Source organism: Myxocyprinus asiaticus, chromosome 1 (assembly GCF_019703515.2).
Source record: "Myxocyprinus asiaticus isolate MX2 ecotype Aquarium Trade chromosome 1, UBuf_Myxa_2, whole genome shotgun sequence".
NCBI lineage: Eukaryota > Metazoa > Chordata > Actinopteri > Cypriniformes > Catostomidae > Myxocyprinus > Myxocyprinus asiaticus.
Genome location: NC_059344.1, coordinates 47,660,071 through 47,680,239, shown reverse-complemented (window position 1 = coordinate 47,680,239; position 20,169 = coordinate 47,660,071). Strand labels below are relative to the sequence as shown.

Genomic DNA, 20,169 nt, shown 5'->3' with positions numbered 1-20,169 from the left:
TTTTGTTATAATATGCAATAGTAAAATATTTCTGTCCTAATTTCTTAACTTTCACACGTTATTTTAATGCTCTGATTAAACCCAAGGGCCTTTGTTTCTCATGAAGCAAAACCTTTGAGAGATTTCATTTCATCATTTCATCACCCCACAGAAATAAAGTATGGGAGCGCGGGGGACAAACTAACGCGGGGTTAGTTGTCACACACATGGTTTAAACGTTTCCACACACGCTGGTAAGACGAAACTTAATTTGTTTTCTTGTTGCCATATCAACACTATGTAGATAAAAGAAAATGGCGGAAAATTAAAAAAAACTGGATGATATCGCCAAAAGTTCGTTTTGAAGTAGCAAAAGTCAAAATTCACGTTAAAGTAAATTTTCATCTCTGTTTTTACTGTTCATTTAAAATGAGGCAAACTTGGTATCATTTTAATCTCCAAACTTTTAGCTAGCATCTCACATAGTCTTTTAATTTTCAGATAGACAGCAGAAGTGACCAGCCAGGATTTAAATCCCAGTTGCGCCGTCGGGGCACGTTGTAACACTGTGCCCCAATTACAAAAAACGATATGCAATTCCATGCAGTCAGATATGTATTTACATAATTCCCCTTTTAATGTGTGTGTGTGTGTGTGTGCCTGCGTGCGTGCGCGGGAGTGTGTGTGTGTGTGTGTGTGTGTGTGCCTGCGTGCGTGCGCGGGAACATGTGTGTGTGTGTGTCATCAATCAATGCATTATTTCGGTCAATGCGGTGGCTTTGTTGTGTATTTATTGTCAAGTGTCAAAATTATTGCTATATTATATATGACAAAGTTAATAAAAGGCTTTTATTGACATGAAATTTAGTTTATCTTCTAGGCTTTTTAATTAGATCAGATAGATTTGTTAGAGGGGGATTTTAAGCTGTTATATGGTCTTGTTACAATGTGTCCCTGGGCACGTTGTAACATTTCACTTTTCTTTTTTTTTTCGAGGTAGATTAAGAAAAAAGTATACGCTGTATAATTTTGTACACATATGTGTAATAGACACGTGTGAAATTAATGTGAAAAAAATAAATAAAAAATACATCGAACCCCAAGTACATTTACACAAACGTAAGAAAACCAAAAAGTGTTAGTTTGTGCCCGCTGTCCCCTGAACGTGTGTCTCCCCTTCTCAGTCACTGCGTGTATGAACCAGGAACATTTGCCATTAGACAATAGTTTAAAGTGAAACTGGAGCGCTTTGCATTCACTATCACAGTTTATACTTGTTCATTTATATTTTCAAGGGAGTTTGGCGCTAGCTGTCAGCAGTGGTTCGCGCCAAACTCCTGCTTGTGTTTCTGATTCAGAGCGCTTGAGAAGCTCTTCATGCGCTCTTCAGGACAGGAGCTGGTTGAGGTCCGTCAGTGACACTCAGACTCGGAGTTCAACTGAATGACACACAAACGCGCCGTTCATGGCATTTATACAGTACAGTTGAAGTCAGAAGTTTACATACACCTTAGCCAAATACATTTAAACTCAGTTTTTCACAATTCCTGACATTTACTTAGGTCAGTTAGGATCACTACTTTATATTAAAAATGTGAAATGTCAGAATAATAGTGGAGAGAATGATTTATTTAAGCTTTTATTACTTTCATCACATTCCCAGTGGGTCAGAAGTTTACATACACTTTGTTAGTATTTAGTAGCATTGCCTTTGAATTGTTTAACTTGTGTCAAATGTTTTGGGTAGCCTTCCACAAGCTTCTGTGTTGGAAGCTGGAATTTTGGCCCATTCCTCCTGACAGAACTGGTGTAACTGACCCATTTGCGACCGAGCTTTAACTTCCTGGCTGATGTCTTGAGATGTTGCTTCAATACATCCACATAATTTTCCTTCCTCATGATCCCACCTATTTTGTGAAGTGCACTAATCCCTCCTGCAGCAAAGCACCCCAACAGCATGATGCCGCAACCCCCATGCTTCACGGTTGGGATGGTGTTCTTTGGCTTGCAAGCCTCACCCTTTTTCCTCCAAATATAACAATGGTCATTATGGCCAAACAGTTACATTTTTTGTTTCATTAGACCAGAGGACAAAAAGTAAGATCTTTGTCCCCATGTGCACTTGCAAACTGTAGTCTGGCTTTTTTATGACAGTTTTGGAGCAGTGACTTCTTTGCTGAGCAGCCTTTCAGGTTATGTCGATATAGGACTCGGTTTACTGTGGATATAGATACTTGTCTACCTGCTTCCTCCAGCATCTTCACAAGGTCCTTTGCTGTTATTCTGGGATTGATTTGCACTTTTCGCGCCAAACTACGTTCATCTCTAGGAGACAGAATGTGTCTCCTTCCTGAGCAGTATGATGGTTGCATGATCCCATGGTGTTAATTCTTGTGTACTATTGTTGCACAGATGAATGTGGTACCTTCAGGCATTTGGAAATTGCTCCCAAGGATGAACCAGACTTGTGAAGGTCCACAATTTTTTTTCTGAGCTCTTTGCTGATTTCTTTTGGTTTTCCCATGATGTCAAGCGAAGAGGCACTGTGTTTGAAGGTAGACCTTAAAATACATCCACAGGTACACCTCCAATTCAGTACACCTCCTATCAGAAGCTAATTGGCTAATTGTCTAAAGGCCTGACATCATTTTCTGGAATTTTCCAAGCTGCTTAAAGGCACAGTTAACTTAGTGTATGTAAACTTCTGACCCACTGGAATTGTGATATAGTTAATTAAAAGTGAAACAGTCTTCTGACTTCAACTGTATATTCGCAATGCCCTTATTTGGGCATTAAAATGTGATTGGAATTAGAATGCCCAAGAACCTCAGTTGTTTCAAATAACTGTGGTTAGATCAAATAAGAAGGTTATTTAATAATGTGTTGACACTGGAAATCTGACAAAATGCTTTTCATTAAAATGTACAAATGTTCTTTTGTTTTGGTATTTGAATTTATAAATTTATGTGATGAATGATAGTCAGGTGTTTTCTGCTTCATGCTTCATTTGTGACAAAAAAAAAAAAAAAAAAAAAGTCCAGAATCTCTCAGAACATGTGTCCCAGATCTGTCCTAGTCACATCAATATTCTCAGCTATCACCCATCCCAGAATATACTCTACTTGTAGCAGAGAGAAGCTGGATGTCTGAATGGGCATTTGTCACACTGTGACGTCGTAGATTTCCCACTCGCTCTAGAAATACTTCCCCTTCCTGTTCCACTATGGGGGACAGCAAAGAACCTTCAGAGATGTAATGAGTAATCCTTATCTCAGGGTGGTTGATTTGTGCTCTTGTGTTGCTTTGTTCAGTGCATCCTAGAAGAATGTGAGAAAGCCATTGATTTGTAATTGAATGGAATGAAATCTAAGGATCATCAGTCTGTTTGCTTTAGATATTACACTCTAGGATTGTTTTCTTGTTGGGGTAGTGACGTGACTGTTGACAAGTTAAAGTATGTAGAGATGACGACCGACTAATAGAAAATTTTTGGGCAGTCCTGAATTTTGGTTTCCTACTTGTATGCCTGCAATTCCATAGATAAGGTGTGACTGCAAGAGCCACAATACTCTCAAGTCTGCAATATTCCCTTGATGGGCCTCTGGGTTCCTGGATTCCCTGAACACATACAGAAAGGACATAATAGAGATGGTAATACAGATGGTCATTCAGCGTGAGCTTGCAGTTAACACTTACCTGTAGCACAAGTAGCATCTGTTTTATAGATGCTGGGATAAGAGACAAGTTCTCGCACAGCAGGTCACCTAGAGAGAGCTTCATAAGGACCAGATCTCTGAAGCCGAGGACAGCCATCTGTCTGACTGTCAACTCCTGACCCTGAAGACAGAGGGAGAGAAGCAGAATACATTTCATGCAAGCTTAACACACAAACTCTAAAATATACCATAATTAAATTAACCATGTGGGTAAAAAAAAATCCACTATGCCTAGACTAATTTGACTATTTTACTGGCTTACACTTCCCCTTTCTAAAGCCTTCTTAACATTCTTTGTGACATTATATTCTTCCTGGCTTTGGCATGGTTCTTGGTTTCTGTCATTACTAACTGCTGTGCTGTCAGGTTACATAGGCTACACACAGTAACATACAAGATTATGTATTACTTTTACAGATTCTACCTATGCAGGTACACTATATGACAAGAGGCCCCATTTCCAGCAGCTATCACTCCAACACCTTATCCTTGAGTAATCATGCTAAATTGCTAATTTGGGACTAGAAAATCACTTGCCATTATATCAAACACAGTTGAAAGCTATTTGGTTCGTTAAATGAAGCTTAACATTGTCTTTGTGTTTGTTTTTGAGTTGCCTCTGGCCTCTGGCCTTACTGTGAGACATTTGATGTCTCAAGTAAGTGTAGAGTCTGCAGACCTCACCAAAATTGAAATATTGGAACGCAATGGGAAAACATGTCATAAATCAGTGTCAACCTCATAAGCAGATTTACCTGCAGAGGATAGAAAACTGCCTGAACAGTAGGCAGAATCTCCGAGAAAAATCTGTCCCAAACTTGGGCCAAAACAAAGAGCTGTCTCTCCCCTGAGGAAAAAAGACAATGTTACGTCATGATGGACACTCATACAGTAGACCCACCAGAGCTTATGTCTCACCTTCATATTGCTGTATCTCACCCAAAAGAATTGATAGACCTTTGGTCAAAATCTGATTCTGCAAGCAATTAAGTGACAAAATATTAGCAAAATATTTTACTTATTTTTATTTCTTTTACCAGAAAAGAACATTGTGGCTCTGGGTAATGACAAGCAAGAGCACCTGGAAATGCTCTTTGATAAAGTAGCCCATATCTGCCCTTAGAAGCCACCTTCAAAAGAGGAATATAAGATAAATTAATAAGTTAAATAGCAAATGACTTATAATACTGTATACACTTGCAGAAAGAAAATTTGAGGCATGTAGCCTAAAATGTACACTCACTGCACCTTGTACGTCAACTGGAAAACATTTGTACCCTGTCTGTACATATTAGTACCTCAAGTGCCTTATTTGTCCCTAAAGAATATTAGTACCTTAAGGTGTAAAGAATGTACAGGGGTGTACTTTTGAGGGTACTACCTCATGTTGAGCCCCTAAAGGTACAATTTCAGCTTTTTTTTTCTTTTTCTGACAGTGTACTATAAATATAAAATTGCATAAATACAAAACATACTATAATTATTTATTAAAACAATAACTATATAATAAAATATTTTTAAACTGAAAATGCACACACTATATGCATTTTCTATTAAAAATTCATAATACATTTGTATTAAATATATTAAATATTATAAATATATTCATATTAAATATATTCAGGAGATATATATATATATATATATATATATATATATATATATATATATATATATATATATATATATATATATATATAATATGGAAGAAGACAATTTTTGTTTAAGTGTATCATTAAAAAAAAAAAAAAACGGTTTAGTTTATACCTGGTATTTTCATTCAAGAAGTACAGCTCATTCGGTTGTAGTTCCTCTCCCTGAAACACTTTAATAACTGCAGCATAGATCCTAAAGGAGAAACAGTAATATTCAGTATTTGTAAATATACAGTACATGTTTTTGAATATAACATTTATAGTACAGTACAAGGAACACAATTGTAACTCTTCAAAACGGGAACTTTTTTATTAGAGAAACAAGAAAAAAAATTGCCATGTCAAAATATCACTAAATATCTACCTATTTGTGAGAGCATTGCTGGGACCCTGTAGGATGTTATCAGAGGCTGAGGCTGAAAGAGCTGAAGGAAGGTCTATTAGAGCATACAAGTTGAAAAAGTTAGCTTATAATTTTTTCTAATATGCCAGAATAGCAAAAGTCACGAGGACTTCAGAGGATGAAATGCTGCGTACTCCAGCCGGACAACAAGGGGTACTTCACTGGCCTCTACCTGCATCATCTTGAACTAAGGATAGACTCCAAATAGAATAAACTACTATCAACTTCAATCCAATCGAACAGTGACAAACTTTCACTGGCCACTGCTTGCATTACTTCTCTTAATTTGGAATATATACAGTAGACAATAAATTACTGCCAAGATAAGACTTCACCAGACAAACAGTGGGGGCCACTGCATCTACCTGCACTCCTGGAGTCAATTCAGGATGGATCTCAAGGACATTTAATCATTAATTTTTAAAGTTTCAAACATTGTCTACCAAAAAATCTACTTAGTTTACTCAATAAATACATGACATGTATTATACATAGCTAATTAATACTGGCATTATATTCATGCTGAAGGCTATAAGCAGAGGGGAACTGACTCCCCAAGCTGTTTTTTTTTTTTTTTCCCCCCAATAACATCTAATGGAGATTTTCCTTGCCACAGTTGCCTTTGGCAGCTCTTTGTTTTGGCCCAATTTTAAGGCATGATTTTCAAATACATTCTTCAAAATGCTCAATTGGGAGTTTAGACAGTTAAGACATTACAGCATGATTTTCTGTAATGCTGCTTTAAAACAATGTTTTGATTGTGAAAAGCGCTATACAAATAGAAATGACGACTCAGACTCACTCAGTGTAACATTGAGGACTGCTATTTGTGTCTGTTCACAGCACTCACATTCCAGGTTTTCAGAACCATGTGAAAGTAGACAGGTGGATCTGACAACTTACTGTTCTAGTATCTACTTCCTGTGGTGCACCAACTTCCTGTTACCAAGTGTCCTGTTCTGTTTACATCTGTTCACTCATTAACCTCAAATCAACTCACTCAACACACTGAATCATGTGAATTTGAGGATTAGGCAGACTGACAACATTTAAGACCGATACAGCAAAATTGTTTCTAAAAAACTGAACATCAATGCATCAAGGTTGAAGGTACATTTTCTCTTATGCAAACACTATCTAGTGTAACACATGCCATTACAAACACACACATACATGACTTACACATTTTCTCAAGAATAGGATCAGTTTTCCACTAAACCATTTTTATTCTCATTCATTGTTCTGTCAATATATACAATGTTATAAATAATTTTATGAAATCATCTATGGTAATTTTGTTTTTGCTGCTCACATAAATAAATTCACCACAAAAATTGGGAACTACAAATGTCTTAAAACCAAAAAGTGCACAAATTGCAATATTCACCTGCATACAAATTTAAGACAAAGCAAATGTAATACGTACCAAGCCTGTCCATCACAAAGTAGTGCAGAGATGAATATTACTTCAGCAGAGTTCCTTTCACCTTCATTAAATAATCCTTATTGGCTCCTCTGCATTAACAAGACAAAACACTTAAGCGTTCGTACAGTGTGAAAATCCTTTTTTCCCTCGAGGCTGGTTTTGACTTCTCTTACATATATTGTGTAAATCTGCCTAGTCAACTGGTTACTGATTCATTAGCTATGTGAACAGTATTGGCCATTCCTGATAATGAATAATCAGTGCCCTCCTGTGTGAAAACCCTGAGAAACTGTGAGGTGTACACTGAGATAAATGACAAGATTATGAAAAACACTTTAGTAACACTTTAAAATAAGGTTCCATTTGTTAACTAGTTAACATGAACTAACAATGAACAACAGCATTTGTTAAACTTATTTAATGTTAATTTCAATTTACTAATGCATTTTAAAAATCAAATGATGTATTTGTTAACATCAGTTAATGCACTATGAACTAACATGAACTAACAATGAACAATTGTATTTTTTATTAACTAACATTATCAAATATTAATTAATGCTGTAAAAAATATATATTGTTAATTGATTGCTCATGATACCTACTGAATTAATGAATGTTAACAAATGGAACCTTACTGTAAAGTGTTACCAGAAAACCTATGGAAATTAGGAAACCTGATGGTGAAAGTTGGAGGCTCAAAGACTTCCAAACATAGTTCACTTCACACAATGGTGATTCATAAATATTCAACCAGGTTTGAACAGAATTTAGACAAAAAGAATAATGAAAATCTAACATTACCTTCCATATTCATCTCCTTATATTTAGAAACAAAAATAACATGGAGAAAACAACTGAAAAATAGACATTAAAATTTGTGCATTAACAAAGCATAAATAAAAATTATTACATATTTTATTGTATAGCAAACATTATAAATTACATTATAATTATGATGTAGTAATATTTAGGTACAAAAGAAGGCACACAACATTAGAAAATGTAATGCAGATGGAAGCACTGCAAAATCAAAATAATAATCTGCACAACTTCATTTTATCTTTAATTATCCTATTTCTGTTGTAAAACATTTGCATAATAATATTGTCTGATCACTGATCAATGTAGGGTAGTTTCTTCTCTGCACCATACGCTGACTGTCCTGATGGCTGCTGTCGCCTAGCTTCCTGAGGTTGTAGGTTTCTGGAGCTGGCAATTGACCCTGTGAAACACAGATATTATGATGTTACCTTGAGAGAGAAAGAAAAAAAAAACCTTTGATAATGGAAATAGGAAACTCAGTCAGAGTAGGGCACCTACACACTAGACTTTACACTATGTTTGAAAACTCTGCGAATATATTGATTTCAATGGGGATGGCGCATCGGAAGGATATAGAGGGGAAAATGCAAGTGTTTGTGAAAGTGATGCTCTGTCATATGAGCAAAAGACTCGGATGTAGGCAGGGGCGTACTGGGACTAAAAAGTGGCCCTGGACTTTCTGGCCCAGAGCAGTCTTCCAAACCCGGCCCACAACACACCACACCATATGACACCGGCTCATTGTTTTCATTTTCCAGCTCAATTTCAAATGTTTGTGTTTGAAAAAAATAAATAAATTCTATTGACTGCTAGTCATGACAACGGGCCCCACAGTGCAAATACACTATTGTCTTAGTTAATATGAGGATGTGGAAACAACAAGTATAATATATATAGCTACACAAGATCATAAAATGTTGTTTAAAATAGTTAGATGAAGAAAGTGTCACACAGCAGGACACTGATGACAATGCTTAAAATTTCATGTCATTTACTCACATAAGTATATGTAAATGTTTATTTAAAAAAAAAAAAAAAAACTTTGAAAACAAAGTTGGCCAGAATATGTATATAAATAAATATAAATATATGACTCTTAAAGTGTAAAACTTTGCAGACATTTTTGAAGATTAACTGCTCATATTTTCACTCTGTGAATTTGTTGCGGCTTTATTTCTGTAGTGTTTTAAATCCTTCCCCAGATTATTCTTGAGAAAAAGTGAAAAGCCCTATGATTTGACAAGCGCTGTCCTTTAAACAATGTATGCCTCAAAGACTCAAATAGCGACAAAGTAATATTTTTCATGACTTATTTTCTGCATTTTTATCAGGCGTGAGCATAATTCATCAAGCCGCACTTCAACTCCCTGTGGTATAAATAAATTATGCAAATGATTATGTACTGCTCATAGCTTTACTGTTTGCAGATTTTATATATGCTGCAGTTATTGTTGTAAATTGCAGTTATTTGTCATTTTGTGATTATTCAAAGCTCATCTTATACTTAATATGTTGTCTTTGGTTGTCACCATTATTGTGATTTGTATGTCAAATTATGAGGTCTATGTGAGGTACGGAGTTAATGCGCACACGCAAAAATATGCTACAATGTGTAAATCATTTCAAAATAAAAGTCATTCTATTAGTTTGACTTTTCAGAGTCTTTTGAATATTTAATTTGTAATAGCGTCCGCACGGGCATAGTGGAGCCCAGGGCGGCCGGAAATATTGCCTGGAGGGTGGGCCAGTACTTGTGTAGCAACGGACTGGCCCAAATGACCCAGCGGCCCACAGGGAAAACACCCAGTGCTCTCGACTGCCAGTCCGCCCCTGGACATAGGCCTCCGTTGATCAAGGAGAATGTCAGAGAGGCAGGCCCAGCTTTTGTGAAATCTATTCCACTTTACTCCTGCTTTATTTCAAACAGACACAGCTTTTTCCACACCATCAATATTTATATTAGCATTAATGTCTGTCAAACGCTCCACCAGAACTTTCTCTAGTGTGTAGCAGCCCTAAGAGAGAGAGCAAGTTAGAAACTGAGAAAAGGATGTAGGAGGAACAGGCAATATATGGGAGGGGGAGCGAATGAAATAAGCATAATAGAAAAGGAAGTCTCACGTGGGATTTTAGGTGCATCTCTGTCACACTTTAGAGTACTTTTGCTGAAACACTCTGCCATCCAAGACAGCACCTCTCCACAATACCTTACCTACAGATCAAGATTAAATGAAGTCATTTGGCTGTAAATCTCAATAGATATTAAATCAGCAGCTACACCTTCACTTCACCTCAGTCTCTACTGTTGCCATGCGTTTTTCTTGCTCCTTCAAAACCCCAACAGTCCTCAGCAAACTCTGCACCCTATGAAGTGTTACACACAAAAAGGAGCTTAAATGAAATAGTTCACCCAAATTTCTGTCATTATTTACTCACCTTCATGTCGTTCCAAGACCATATTACTTTCTCTCTTATGTGCAACACAATAGAAGATGTTTTAATTAATATTCCGGTCTGTCATTTCAATGCAACGGCAGTGGATAGAGCCTCACTTTAAAGCTTAAAGAGGTCCCGAAAGCGACTTGTGTGTCATATTCCAAGTCTTCTGAAGGCATACCTTCATATAGGTTTTGTCAAGAAAGAACCCGCATATTTAAGTCATTGTTCAGTCAAAATATTAATGTCCGTTGCGTGTTTATGAAATCTATCAGAGAAGCTTGCTCGCAGTGGCATGCAAATTCACACAAGAACATCACCTTTTGTGTTCCGCATAAGAAAGAAATTAAAACGGGTTTGGAACGACATGAGGGTGAGTAAATTTTAACAGCATTTTCATTTTGTAGTATTCCTTTAAAAGAGATGGTTATACTGTACATACATACATATGCTCATTCATTCATTTGCAGTTAACACTCACCTTTAGCACAATTATCACGAGTGCATCAAGTGCATTCCTATTGAGCATTTCAAGACGGATTAAGGAAGTGACGTCTTTTTGTTCTATGAACATTTCCTGCTAGTTGTCAAACTCATTCAAAAAGACAGCGGGAGGTGCTTAATTCATAGTGACTTTAACACGATTAACGTTACTAACATTAACACTATGTCATAAAATGTTATTATTAAAATGTGTACCATGTTTTTTGGTGGCTGGATGCTCCCTGGAGGCCTGAAGCTAATGGAAATTAAAGTGTTTAGATGTCCAAAAAAGCAACGACAAATGGACACATGAACCGCAGCAGTGAAGTGAGACGGCTGGATACGTGCAGCTAACAACTGTAGCACACATCGTATCTCTGGTAAGTGAATGAAATTTATGCCAACTAATTGTAAGTTTGATAGGTAGAGCTCTAAAAGTGACTATAGATCACTCCTATTATAATGAATGAAGCTTCGCAAATAATTTACTACTACATTTAGTCATTTAGCAAACGTTTTTATCCTAAACGGCTTACAAATTAGGAACACACAAAAAAGAAATCCTTACCTTGTCCGCAGATCACGCAGACAGCTTTATTGAATGGCTTAATTTATAATAGAAGCGATCCAATATTCCTGATCTTTCCACTGAGGAAATTATTATTAGCATCTAACTATGATACAATTTAATTGCGTAGATGCTCAGTACCAACAACGCCTGGATAAGTCACTGATCCTATTCTTAAGCTGTTATTGTTTACATGCTTGAATGGTCTATAACCGACTAACTTGAAACTCACTTAGAGGAAGTGTATCTCAGTCTCTCTCCACTGCTCTCCCTATGCTCTCGCTCCAGTTTAGCCAGATAGTTCTCCTTCTGCACCGTCTCCCATGTCATTAGCTTCTGGTCCAGGCCAACTGGCAGTTCCCTCTCTAAACACAAAGAAAAGAGGAACAATCATTTCACCACAAATTCTTTAAATGTTGTCTTTGTCTTTCCTGCCTTGTTCCATATTGTCCCATGCGGTCCTGTGTTTCTTATCTAATTTCTAGTTTTTGATTGGTCATTTTTCATTGTTTCTTTTGACCTGACTTGACAAGAAGCTTATAAAATGAGAACTGCCTGCATTATAAATTAATTGAACAGTTTTTTATTTTTTGCTGCTGTGCCTATGAGAAACCCCCTTTTTGCATATGAAATGAGCAACAGCGCAAAATAGGGCTGTTCTACAGTGCACATATATACACTGGCTACACTTTGCTTTCATGTCCAATCCAATTAATTTGCCCGATCCTTCAATAGCAGCCTCTTTGCAAAGCCTGCCTTACAGGGTCACAAAACAATTTGCGGGGAAATCTGCCACAAAAACCGATAAGATCACACTACAATGATCAGGAACCTAGTTTAAAAGAAACTCTAGCCACATGTTTCTAATATTGGGATCCTTCAGAAGCATATGCAGATGGGCAGATGCAACACACAGCCAGAAACAGCACAAGGTTAGGCAAACTTTCCCACATTTTGTTGATAGTTCTTCTGGTGTTTAGGGATCATACAATCTATTCGTCTTTCACTTCATTTCTTTATTGTGAAAGGGCAGGCACAGAATGCATTTATGTGTAAACATGGGCAGTCATATGTCACAAGTCACTGGTTAGGAGTTTTGAGTTCTGAAAGTTGCAGTATGTTTTCATAAACTCTTTTATCTCAAAAGATCAAGGAAAATTTGACTTCTCATGATCTGAAACCTTGAAGAAGATAATAATCAGTGCAGGAGCAACACAGGCAGTGTGAAGATTGCCTTACCCAAAAGATCATGCTTGGCTTCTGTTGTTTTAACAAGGCTGAGGAGAGCCTGAGAGATGTGGCTGATGATGATGAAGGGTGGGGCCAGGGCAGGACGGCTGTGGTATTCAACGATAAGGTTATAACGCTGAAACTTCCAGAAGATGTCTGCATTCTCCTGCACTACCTGGAAGGTGTAGCTGTGGAGAGGTGATATGCATGGTTCAATCTCAAATTACATGTCATTCTTAATGAAAAGAACACTTTTAAACATTAATTTAATTGAAAATTCACTGCAAAACATTAACAGGCCAATAAAAAAACAAGACACAACAGAAACACATGATAGCACAAGTATACTCACATATATACTTGTACACAAAGGCATTCTGACCTGAACATGGCGATAAGGAGATTAAGCAGCAGCACATTCGTGACCAGCAAATAGATGACAAGCAGCAGTATGACCAGCCAGTTGGCATAGATATTTGGACAGGGTGGCAGAGTGCCTGAAATGATCTCCTCCACGTCATTAGTGCAGTTACCATCTGTCATCTTGGCCGCTGTAAAGATAAACAGGAAAATACAGTGCATTTATCCCCATCGCAAGTGCAATAGCTACACCTAGAGGTAAAATCCATCAAATATCTAGAAATTAATTTGAATGAAAAACAAATTGACCTTTTTCACATTCCCGTATTTGGAAAGCAGAAGTAAACTATATCGTGGTAAACTTCTATAGAAGAACATGGGAGACTACAGCCAGTGATGGGCACAAATACATGAAAATGCAAAATACATCAGTTTAAATGTATCAAAAATAAAATACCAAATACTGTGTGAAAAAAAAAAAAAAAAAAAAAAATATATATATATATATATATATATATATATATATACACACATATATATATAAATACAGTATTTTGTATCTTGAAAATACACAAAATACATGTACAATTGGCCATTCAATGAAGTATCACTATTAGGATGAAATCTATCTGGACCTATTCTGAATGCAAAGAACATTTTGGTGTACAACTGCTTAGAAACTTTTGTTTTCATTTCACCTACATCTTCAATTAATCAGAGAGACAATTATATATACAGGTACATGATTGCAAACTAACATAGTGCAAAATGCCAAATAGCAGCCATTTCTATTCTTGTTTCTGTCCAGGTTACACTGCAGCCTGGCGAAACCTATTAAATTAATCACATGTAAAACAATAGATACTTTTCTTGCTATCTAGCAAGGAGTAATGCTTTACACACTTGACTAGCTAGTAAATACACAAGCAGTTGCTATCTCCAACAACCGATTAGCTAGCAAGACTGGATAGCTAGCACTAATGTCCAGTGCTAGTGCTAACACTATTTTCCCCTTGCCAGTGCTCTTTTATTCCTTCATGTTAACTGAAGGCAAAACTGAATGATGTTCCATTTTTGCTTGCTAGCTAGCGATCAAGCTAACAATGGCTAGTGAACTTGCTAACGATAGTTAGACTTTTTTTAGAGGTTTTGATTTCCTCACTGTTGAAACGCATTGCACTGGCTGTTGAGAAGTATCATAGCTACCTAAATATTTTGATGGAAATTAAATAACAGTTGCCAGCAGTTATTATGTTTTATGCAACAAGTAGAATCGACCATCACATCACATTGGATTTCCCAACTTCCTACTAAGAAAAGTGCAATGGAACACCACTTCAAGTAGGAATTCCAACTGGGAAACTCATGCGGAAAGTTTTCAACACATGTGCCCTTCAAGTGGAGTCGGAAATATTGTAATTATGAGTTCTGAGCACATGAATGACCCCGAGAAGACGTATTAACGAGTGAGAAACTTGGAATTCTAGATGAGAGTTTCCGAGTTGGAAGGGGCGTGTTGACATGAAAGAAGATGAAAAGCAATGATTTAGCTAAATTATTTCAAATTCTGTAATTTATTTCAATAATATTAATTTGTTATATATGATAGTCAACAAATGACTCACCCTTCACGGTTTGTTTTAAGCAAATTAATTAATAATATGTTAGATACCATGTATTAATAAATCATATATGCCGTTTAAAGTGATGCAGGTTTATTCACTAATGTTTATACACCAGCACAACAGAAAAAGTGCCTTTGCCATCGTTCATTGCGTAATTGTTTAAGTTTGGCTTCTTCTGTATTTTGTTTCCCACATGAAAGCGTGACATTTCTTTGTAATGAATGCACAACTCTGAGGTAAGAGCTTACTAGGTGCACTTGAAGGCAGCGTTTGATTTCACCGAGATGCCGGTGCATGATGTCACACAAACATGTCGGCACCAGGGGAGATATACAAAGTGATAAACATTCACTTTTATTTAGTAATATCAATATATGAGTCAAATTTCCTACATTACAAGATATTAAAACTTGTTAAACAAACACCTGCAGAAACAGGTGTATAAAAAAATGGTATATTAAACTCTCTTTTGATAACCGTACAAATGCTAGCATTGTAGCATTGTTCATCAATTAGGTTGCTAGGAAACGCCTCTGGTGACAGTCAAACAGCAAGTTAACAGGAGCGTCATCTTCAAGCATCTGGCAGTGGAATGCCTTTATGGTCAGAGATCGGAGATATCAAGTAGGAATATCCCACATCCGAGTTGAATGGAATGCAGCATGACTCCATATTTCCCTGCAGGAATGCAGAAAATTCGCTCACCCAATGCTAGATGGAGCCATTCTCTCTGACATCTGCAGCTGGCATGCATGAAAGTTTGGGTGGCATACCTGAACTAGTTGATACAGGAAATCAGCACCCAACAAAGAGGTTGACTGGCACATTAGATGTATTTTGAAAATACACAGATACCAAACTTAAATGTATTTAAATACAAATTATATTTGAAAGATTTTAAAAGATTTCAGATTTCAAAGACTTTAAAATACAAAGTACAAAATAGTATTTTGTATTTCAAATGCGTATTTCAAATACATGTATCTGAAATACTGCCCATCCCTGACCACAGCAAATATTATATTTGCATTCCCATTTGCATTCCCATCCCCATGGCAGCAGTGTTGACTTTAATGCCAGGGTAATATAACACAAACTGTACTGATTAAAATGTACTAGTACATTAAATAATTGAAAAATAAAGATTTACCCAGCTAAATTAAGGTGGAAATGTGTCATCACAGTCTGTGAAAAGGGTCCATTGATGGAAATAGTCTATTTGGGCCCACAAACCACAAAATTACCCATTAATTAACTATTAAACACAACTGATATCAAGGGCAAATTGTAACAGTTATTGGTACTAGCTTCAAGCAAACTAATCCTTATTGATACAACTTCTTTCTTGCAAACAGTGCATTACATTGTGCTTAAAACAAGAGGAATATTGACAGTGTAGTACCATCGATTTCTTCCAGAGGAATCTGTCCAAATATATGGAGATAAGGGCGATAAAGTGCTCTGCGGAAGACCCAGTCGATGCGTGGGTCATTGGGGTGCAGGAGGGCCTGAGTGGTCACTCCATACGCTATCAGCCACACAGTCAGGAAGAAGAGGAAGAAGAACACATCTTTAATCTGAAAAACCATAAACACATGGGATTAAAACATGTTTCTTACAGTTATGACTCATTAATTTGAATGAGACGATGTTCAGTTTCACCATTCTCTCCACAATGATGATCTTGGGCCCGAGTTGCTTGTGGATGGCAAAAATGTGAATGAGCCTCATGGTGAAAACCATGAAGTCCAAAGCAAGAACTGTACGTGAAGCCTCGTAGGTGCTATTTGCCATCCTATGGACAAAATGAGGATTGAGATGAAGTGCAATGCTAATCTTGATGTTGTTCATACAATAGCACTATTTAATTATTATACCTGCATGACACCCCCACCACAAAGAGAGAGATGGCCACCATGTCACACTTGTTCCAGTTGTCCTCCACATAAAGCTTGAACTTCTTCAGAATACTCATGTCCTCATCCGTAAAGAAGCTCTGTGTTACAGAGAGTGTTGAAAATCATTTAACTGATAAACTGCATATTAGATATGCACCATACCTACTGTTTGACCTCTGGATTGTTCCTACATACTTTAAGACCTCAACCATTGTTCCAGTCCCCTCAAAAGAGAAGAAAACAAGCTCGATAACTTCAGACCCATGATTGTAATGTCTTGTGCTGGCCTACCTCAAACTATTGTAGACGCCCTACTGGACCCAATGAAATGTTCATTTTATTGGTTGAAATACCCCTTTAACTGCCACTATGGTTGCATCCTTTGGGTTTCTAGGAACCCTGAGTAGGAAGCAAACACTAGCATCACATCACGGAAAGAATCCTCCACAGGCCCTGATCAGTGCTGGGTAGTAACTGATTACATGTAATCTGGATTACATCATCAAATTACAAAAATCAAGTACTTGTAATTAGAGTAAATTACATTTTAAAATACTTGTAATCAGATTACAATTACCTTTGTTTGGATTACGTGATTATGTGTTATTCAGAAAATGGCAATAAATATTTAATAATATATTGATTCCCCTAATTCTTCTTTTCAGAATGTTTCATTCTAAATCAGCCTACTGCTGATATACATTCGGTAATTCCTTAAGTGTTTTTGGAAGAGGGTTGTGGAATTGCAAACACAGGCCTGATACTAGCCACTGGCCAGGTAACTATATCACTGAAGATGGAGCATCTCTTGACCACTGGATTTACAAAAAATATTTTACTTTTAAGGAGACATTTGGCAAAAACATGACTGTGCAATTTAAACTCTGCCTTCAAAAAGTTAACATCCTGTCCACTTCAGTGTCTGATCTACTGAAGCATTTGAAGGTGTGCATACCTAACCAACTCCTGATGAACACATTTTAATTGTTATTTTAATTATCCTCTCTGTCATATAATCATGTGCCACTATGTATTTGGAAAGGGTTTGTCCATCAAACTTATCAAAATGGCCAAAAGTAATTTCGTATTCACAATCTAATCCACACATAAATGCCGAACCAATTACATAAGCACGTTAAATGTTAGTTTTCGTTTCACAAATTGCTTTTGTACTCAGCTTCAAAAATGTACATAAATGTGCTTTTATGATAACTTTTGAGTTTTTTGTCACACTGATTCAGAAATATGACTGGTCTGGGCTGCATTTCCCAAAAGCATCGTAAGCGTAAGTAGGCGCCAATGGTCTCTATGGTCAACTTAAGCTTGCGATTCTTCTGGGAAACGCAGCCCTTATCTGTTACCTCATATGAATGGCATTTGTAATGCCGAAATAACCTGTCCATAATTCTAGAAACTTCCATTAGAAATGAATGTTTTTGTTCTTCTGAATATGTATGTTGATAAATTATTCTTATCAGTTAAAATGTGTTATTGTATTTCTTGACCCTTTAAGTACCTTTTTATTTCACTCATTAACAGACAATTAGCAGTACTTGATTACAATTCTGAAGTAATCTACCCAGCACTGGCCCTGATGAACCAGTTCCACACCTCTATCATTGAATCTGTCCTCACCTCATCCTCAGCTGTCTGGTATGACATATCTAGCATCACCACAAGCCGCACCTCTGCGTTGTCCATCCAGCAGAAAGGGTCATTGGATCAAAATCTAGGAAGTCATTCTTCAATGAACCCTCACACCCTGGTCACCACATCTTTGAATCTCAACCCTCAAAGAAATGTTTCAGACCCATCAAAATAAAAACAAGAGCAGTATCTTCTCTTGGACTGTCACTCTAATAAACAACAACAACATAAACAACAACAACTTCCCAAAACTGCATATACACCATGTTCCTATTGTTGGCACTGTTTGTTCAGCTGCTTGAGCACGCTGGCCACTTCACTGTCCTGCATTTGTATTTGTTGTTTCAGATGAACTCTCTCTCCCCTAAACTCCACCCTGCATGTGTGTTTTACATGGCTAGTAGTATTGCGTTGTGTATTGTATATTGTGTTCAATATGCAGCACTGTATTGTACTGCATTGTACTATGGCATATTGTATTGTACCTTATTGTATGATGAGTATGTTGTATTGCACTGTATTGTATATTGGATTTTATATTGCAATGCATTTTTAATTGTGTTTAATGTCTAGAGCAATTTCAACAACAGAAATTCTCTCTTAGACAACATAATTATGCTTTTTCTTAGATAACCTTTTTATTTAAGTTAAATCAAAAGAGAATCCCACAGATATTGTCAAAAGACACACACATTAAAAGATCAGTTATCAGACATTTAATCCTACTTGTCTAAGTTCCTCCAACACCAGGGTAAAGACCCAGAAGTAGAGGATGATCTCAGCAGCAGATGGGCCATGTGGTGGTGGGGGCCGGAAGTCCAGGAGGAGAACGTAAGTGAATAGAATGAGGAATGCAAAGTACATGATGACATTTCCAAAGAACACAGTGACTGGAGCGCTCCAGAAACGGTTCCACCGCCGCAGTACAACGCGAATAAAGGTAGCACTGCAGCTCTGCGCTGGAGGATCACTCCCACCTTCAGCAGCGCTAAGAAAGAAAGATCAAAATAGTTTTGTTGATGTCTTCAAAAGGATCTTTGGATTTTAATGTAGATTGTATCTATTCAAATCTAAACTAGAGACTTACACTGGATCCTCATTTGTGAGCAGCAGCGCTTGCTCTGTTTCCAAACTGTCTAGCTCAGCAAATGGCTCCCCTTCACCTTTGCTCTCTTGTTCATCCTCACTTTGGCACATAGACACATATATTGATGGTCACTGAATCAAAAGACAGTTTAGCAATTAACACGTGGAATTAATATTGACAAATGTACCCACTTGAACTTGATGAGACGGGTCCACATGAGGAAAGGGATGAAGAATGTGAGCATGAGTCTAGAGATAGAAGTGTCGGTCCTCATGGCTCCCCACCAGACTTTAGTCAACAGGGCCTGTGCAAGAATATTCAAACCACACAAAAATAATAAAGACCAGCTTATTCAAACATGAATTTCCAGGCTGGTCCAGGATGTTAAAAAAAATAAAAATTATATATATACATATATAAATGTATATATATATGTATATATATCTATATCTATATCTATCTATATATATATATATAAGAGTGGTGGTGGTGTAGTGGACTAAAGCACTGAACTGGTAAGTGGAAGGTTGTTTAATTTAATATTGAACAATGGGTTTGCAAGTTCTCAACATTTCAGTTAAATTATGTGATTACTATTAAAGGATTAATGTTTTAATTTTTGCTGGCATTATGTATGCTGCTGCTGCTGTTGTTTTAATTGTCACTGTTAGTTACCTGTCACATGGTTCAGAGTTCATATTTTTACCTACTTATGTTTGTTGCTTTTCACTGTGATTGAGGTTTGTGTGTGAAGTGTTGAGATCTATGTGCATCTAATTTAAAAACATGGACATAATATCTTATACTCACAAGATAACATCTTAGCCTCTA

General features: G+C 36.8%; 2 protein-coding genes across 2 annotated transcripts in view; both read right to left on the bottom strand.

Moving 5' to 3' along the window:
- Nucleotides 1-2,993: 2,993 nt before the first annotated feature.
- LOC127443537 (proline-rich protein 5-like) lies at nucleotides 2,994-7,622 on the bottom strand. The gene is made up of 9 exons (XM_051702233.1): nucleotides 7,180-7,622; nucleotides 5,715-5,787; nucleotides 5,463-5,543; nucleotides 4,777-4,825; nucleotides 4,614-4,671; nucleotides 4,451-4,542; nucleotides 3,676-3,816; nucleotides 3,498-3,597; nucleotides 2,994-3,296 (listed from the first exon to the last, which is right to left on the bottom strand). The coding sequence occupies exons 1-9, from the start codon at nucleotides 7,190-7,192 to the stop codon at nucleotides 3,070-3,072; spliced, it is 834 nt and encodes a 277-aa protein (XP_051558193.1). The 5' UTR covers nucleotides 7,193-7,622; the 3' UTR covers nucleotides 2,994-3,069.
- Nucleotides 7,623-8,079: 457 nt separating this feature from the next.
- LOC127443299 (transient receptor potential cation channel subfamily M member 5-like) overlaps nucleotides 8,080-20,169 on the bottom strand; it is a 21,816-nt gene continuing 9,726 nt past the window's right edge. Inside the window, exons 15-26 of the mRNA XM_051701821.1 lie at nucleotides 19,530-19,642; nucleotides 19,339-19,437; nucleotides 18,978-19,239; nucleotides 16,584-16,702; nucleotides 16,369-16,501; nucleotides 16,109-16,283; nucleotides 13,104-13,272; nucleotides 12,731-12,909; nucleotides 11,724-11,856; nucleotides 10,296-10,368; nucleotides 10,126-10,216; nucleotides 8,080-8,404 (exon numbers count right to left, since the gene is read on the bottom strand). Coding sequence (XP_051557781.1) covers nucleotides 8,295-8,404; nucleotides 10,126-10,216; nucleotides 10,296-10,368; nucleotides 11,724-11,856; nucleotides 12,731-12,909; nucleotides 13,104-13,272; nucleotides 16,109-16,283; nucleotides 16,369-16,501; nucleotides 16,584-16,702; nucleotides 18,978-19,239; nucleotides 19,339-19,437; nucleotides 19,530-19,642 — 1,656 coding nt within the window. The 3' untranslated portion in view covers nucleotides 8,080-8,294. The remainder of the gene's footprint in view (nucleotides 8,405-10,125; nucleotides 10,217-10,295; nucleotides 10,369-11,723; nucleotides 11,857-12,730; nucleotides 12,910-13,103; nucleotides 13,273-16,108; nucleotides 16,284-16,368; nucleotides 16,502-16,583; nucleotides 16,703-18,977; nucleotides 19,240-19,338; nucleotides 19,438-19,529; nucleotides 19,643-20,169) is intronic.

Bases quoted from the DNA above. Each gene is read 5' to 3' on its own strand.
- LOC127443537 (XM_051702233.1), bottom strand. The intron at 4,826-5,462 runs GTATAAACTAAA...CCTCTTTTGAAG, and splicing joins TTCTTGAATGAAAATACCAG to GTGGCTTCTAAGGGCAGATA. The intron at 3,598-3,675 runs GTAAGTGTTAAC...GTATGTGTTCAG, and splicing joins AGATGCTACTTGTGCTACAG to GGAATCCAGGAACCCAGAGG.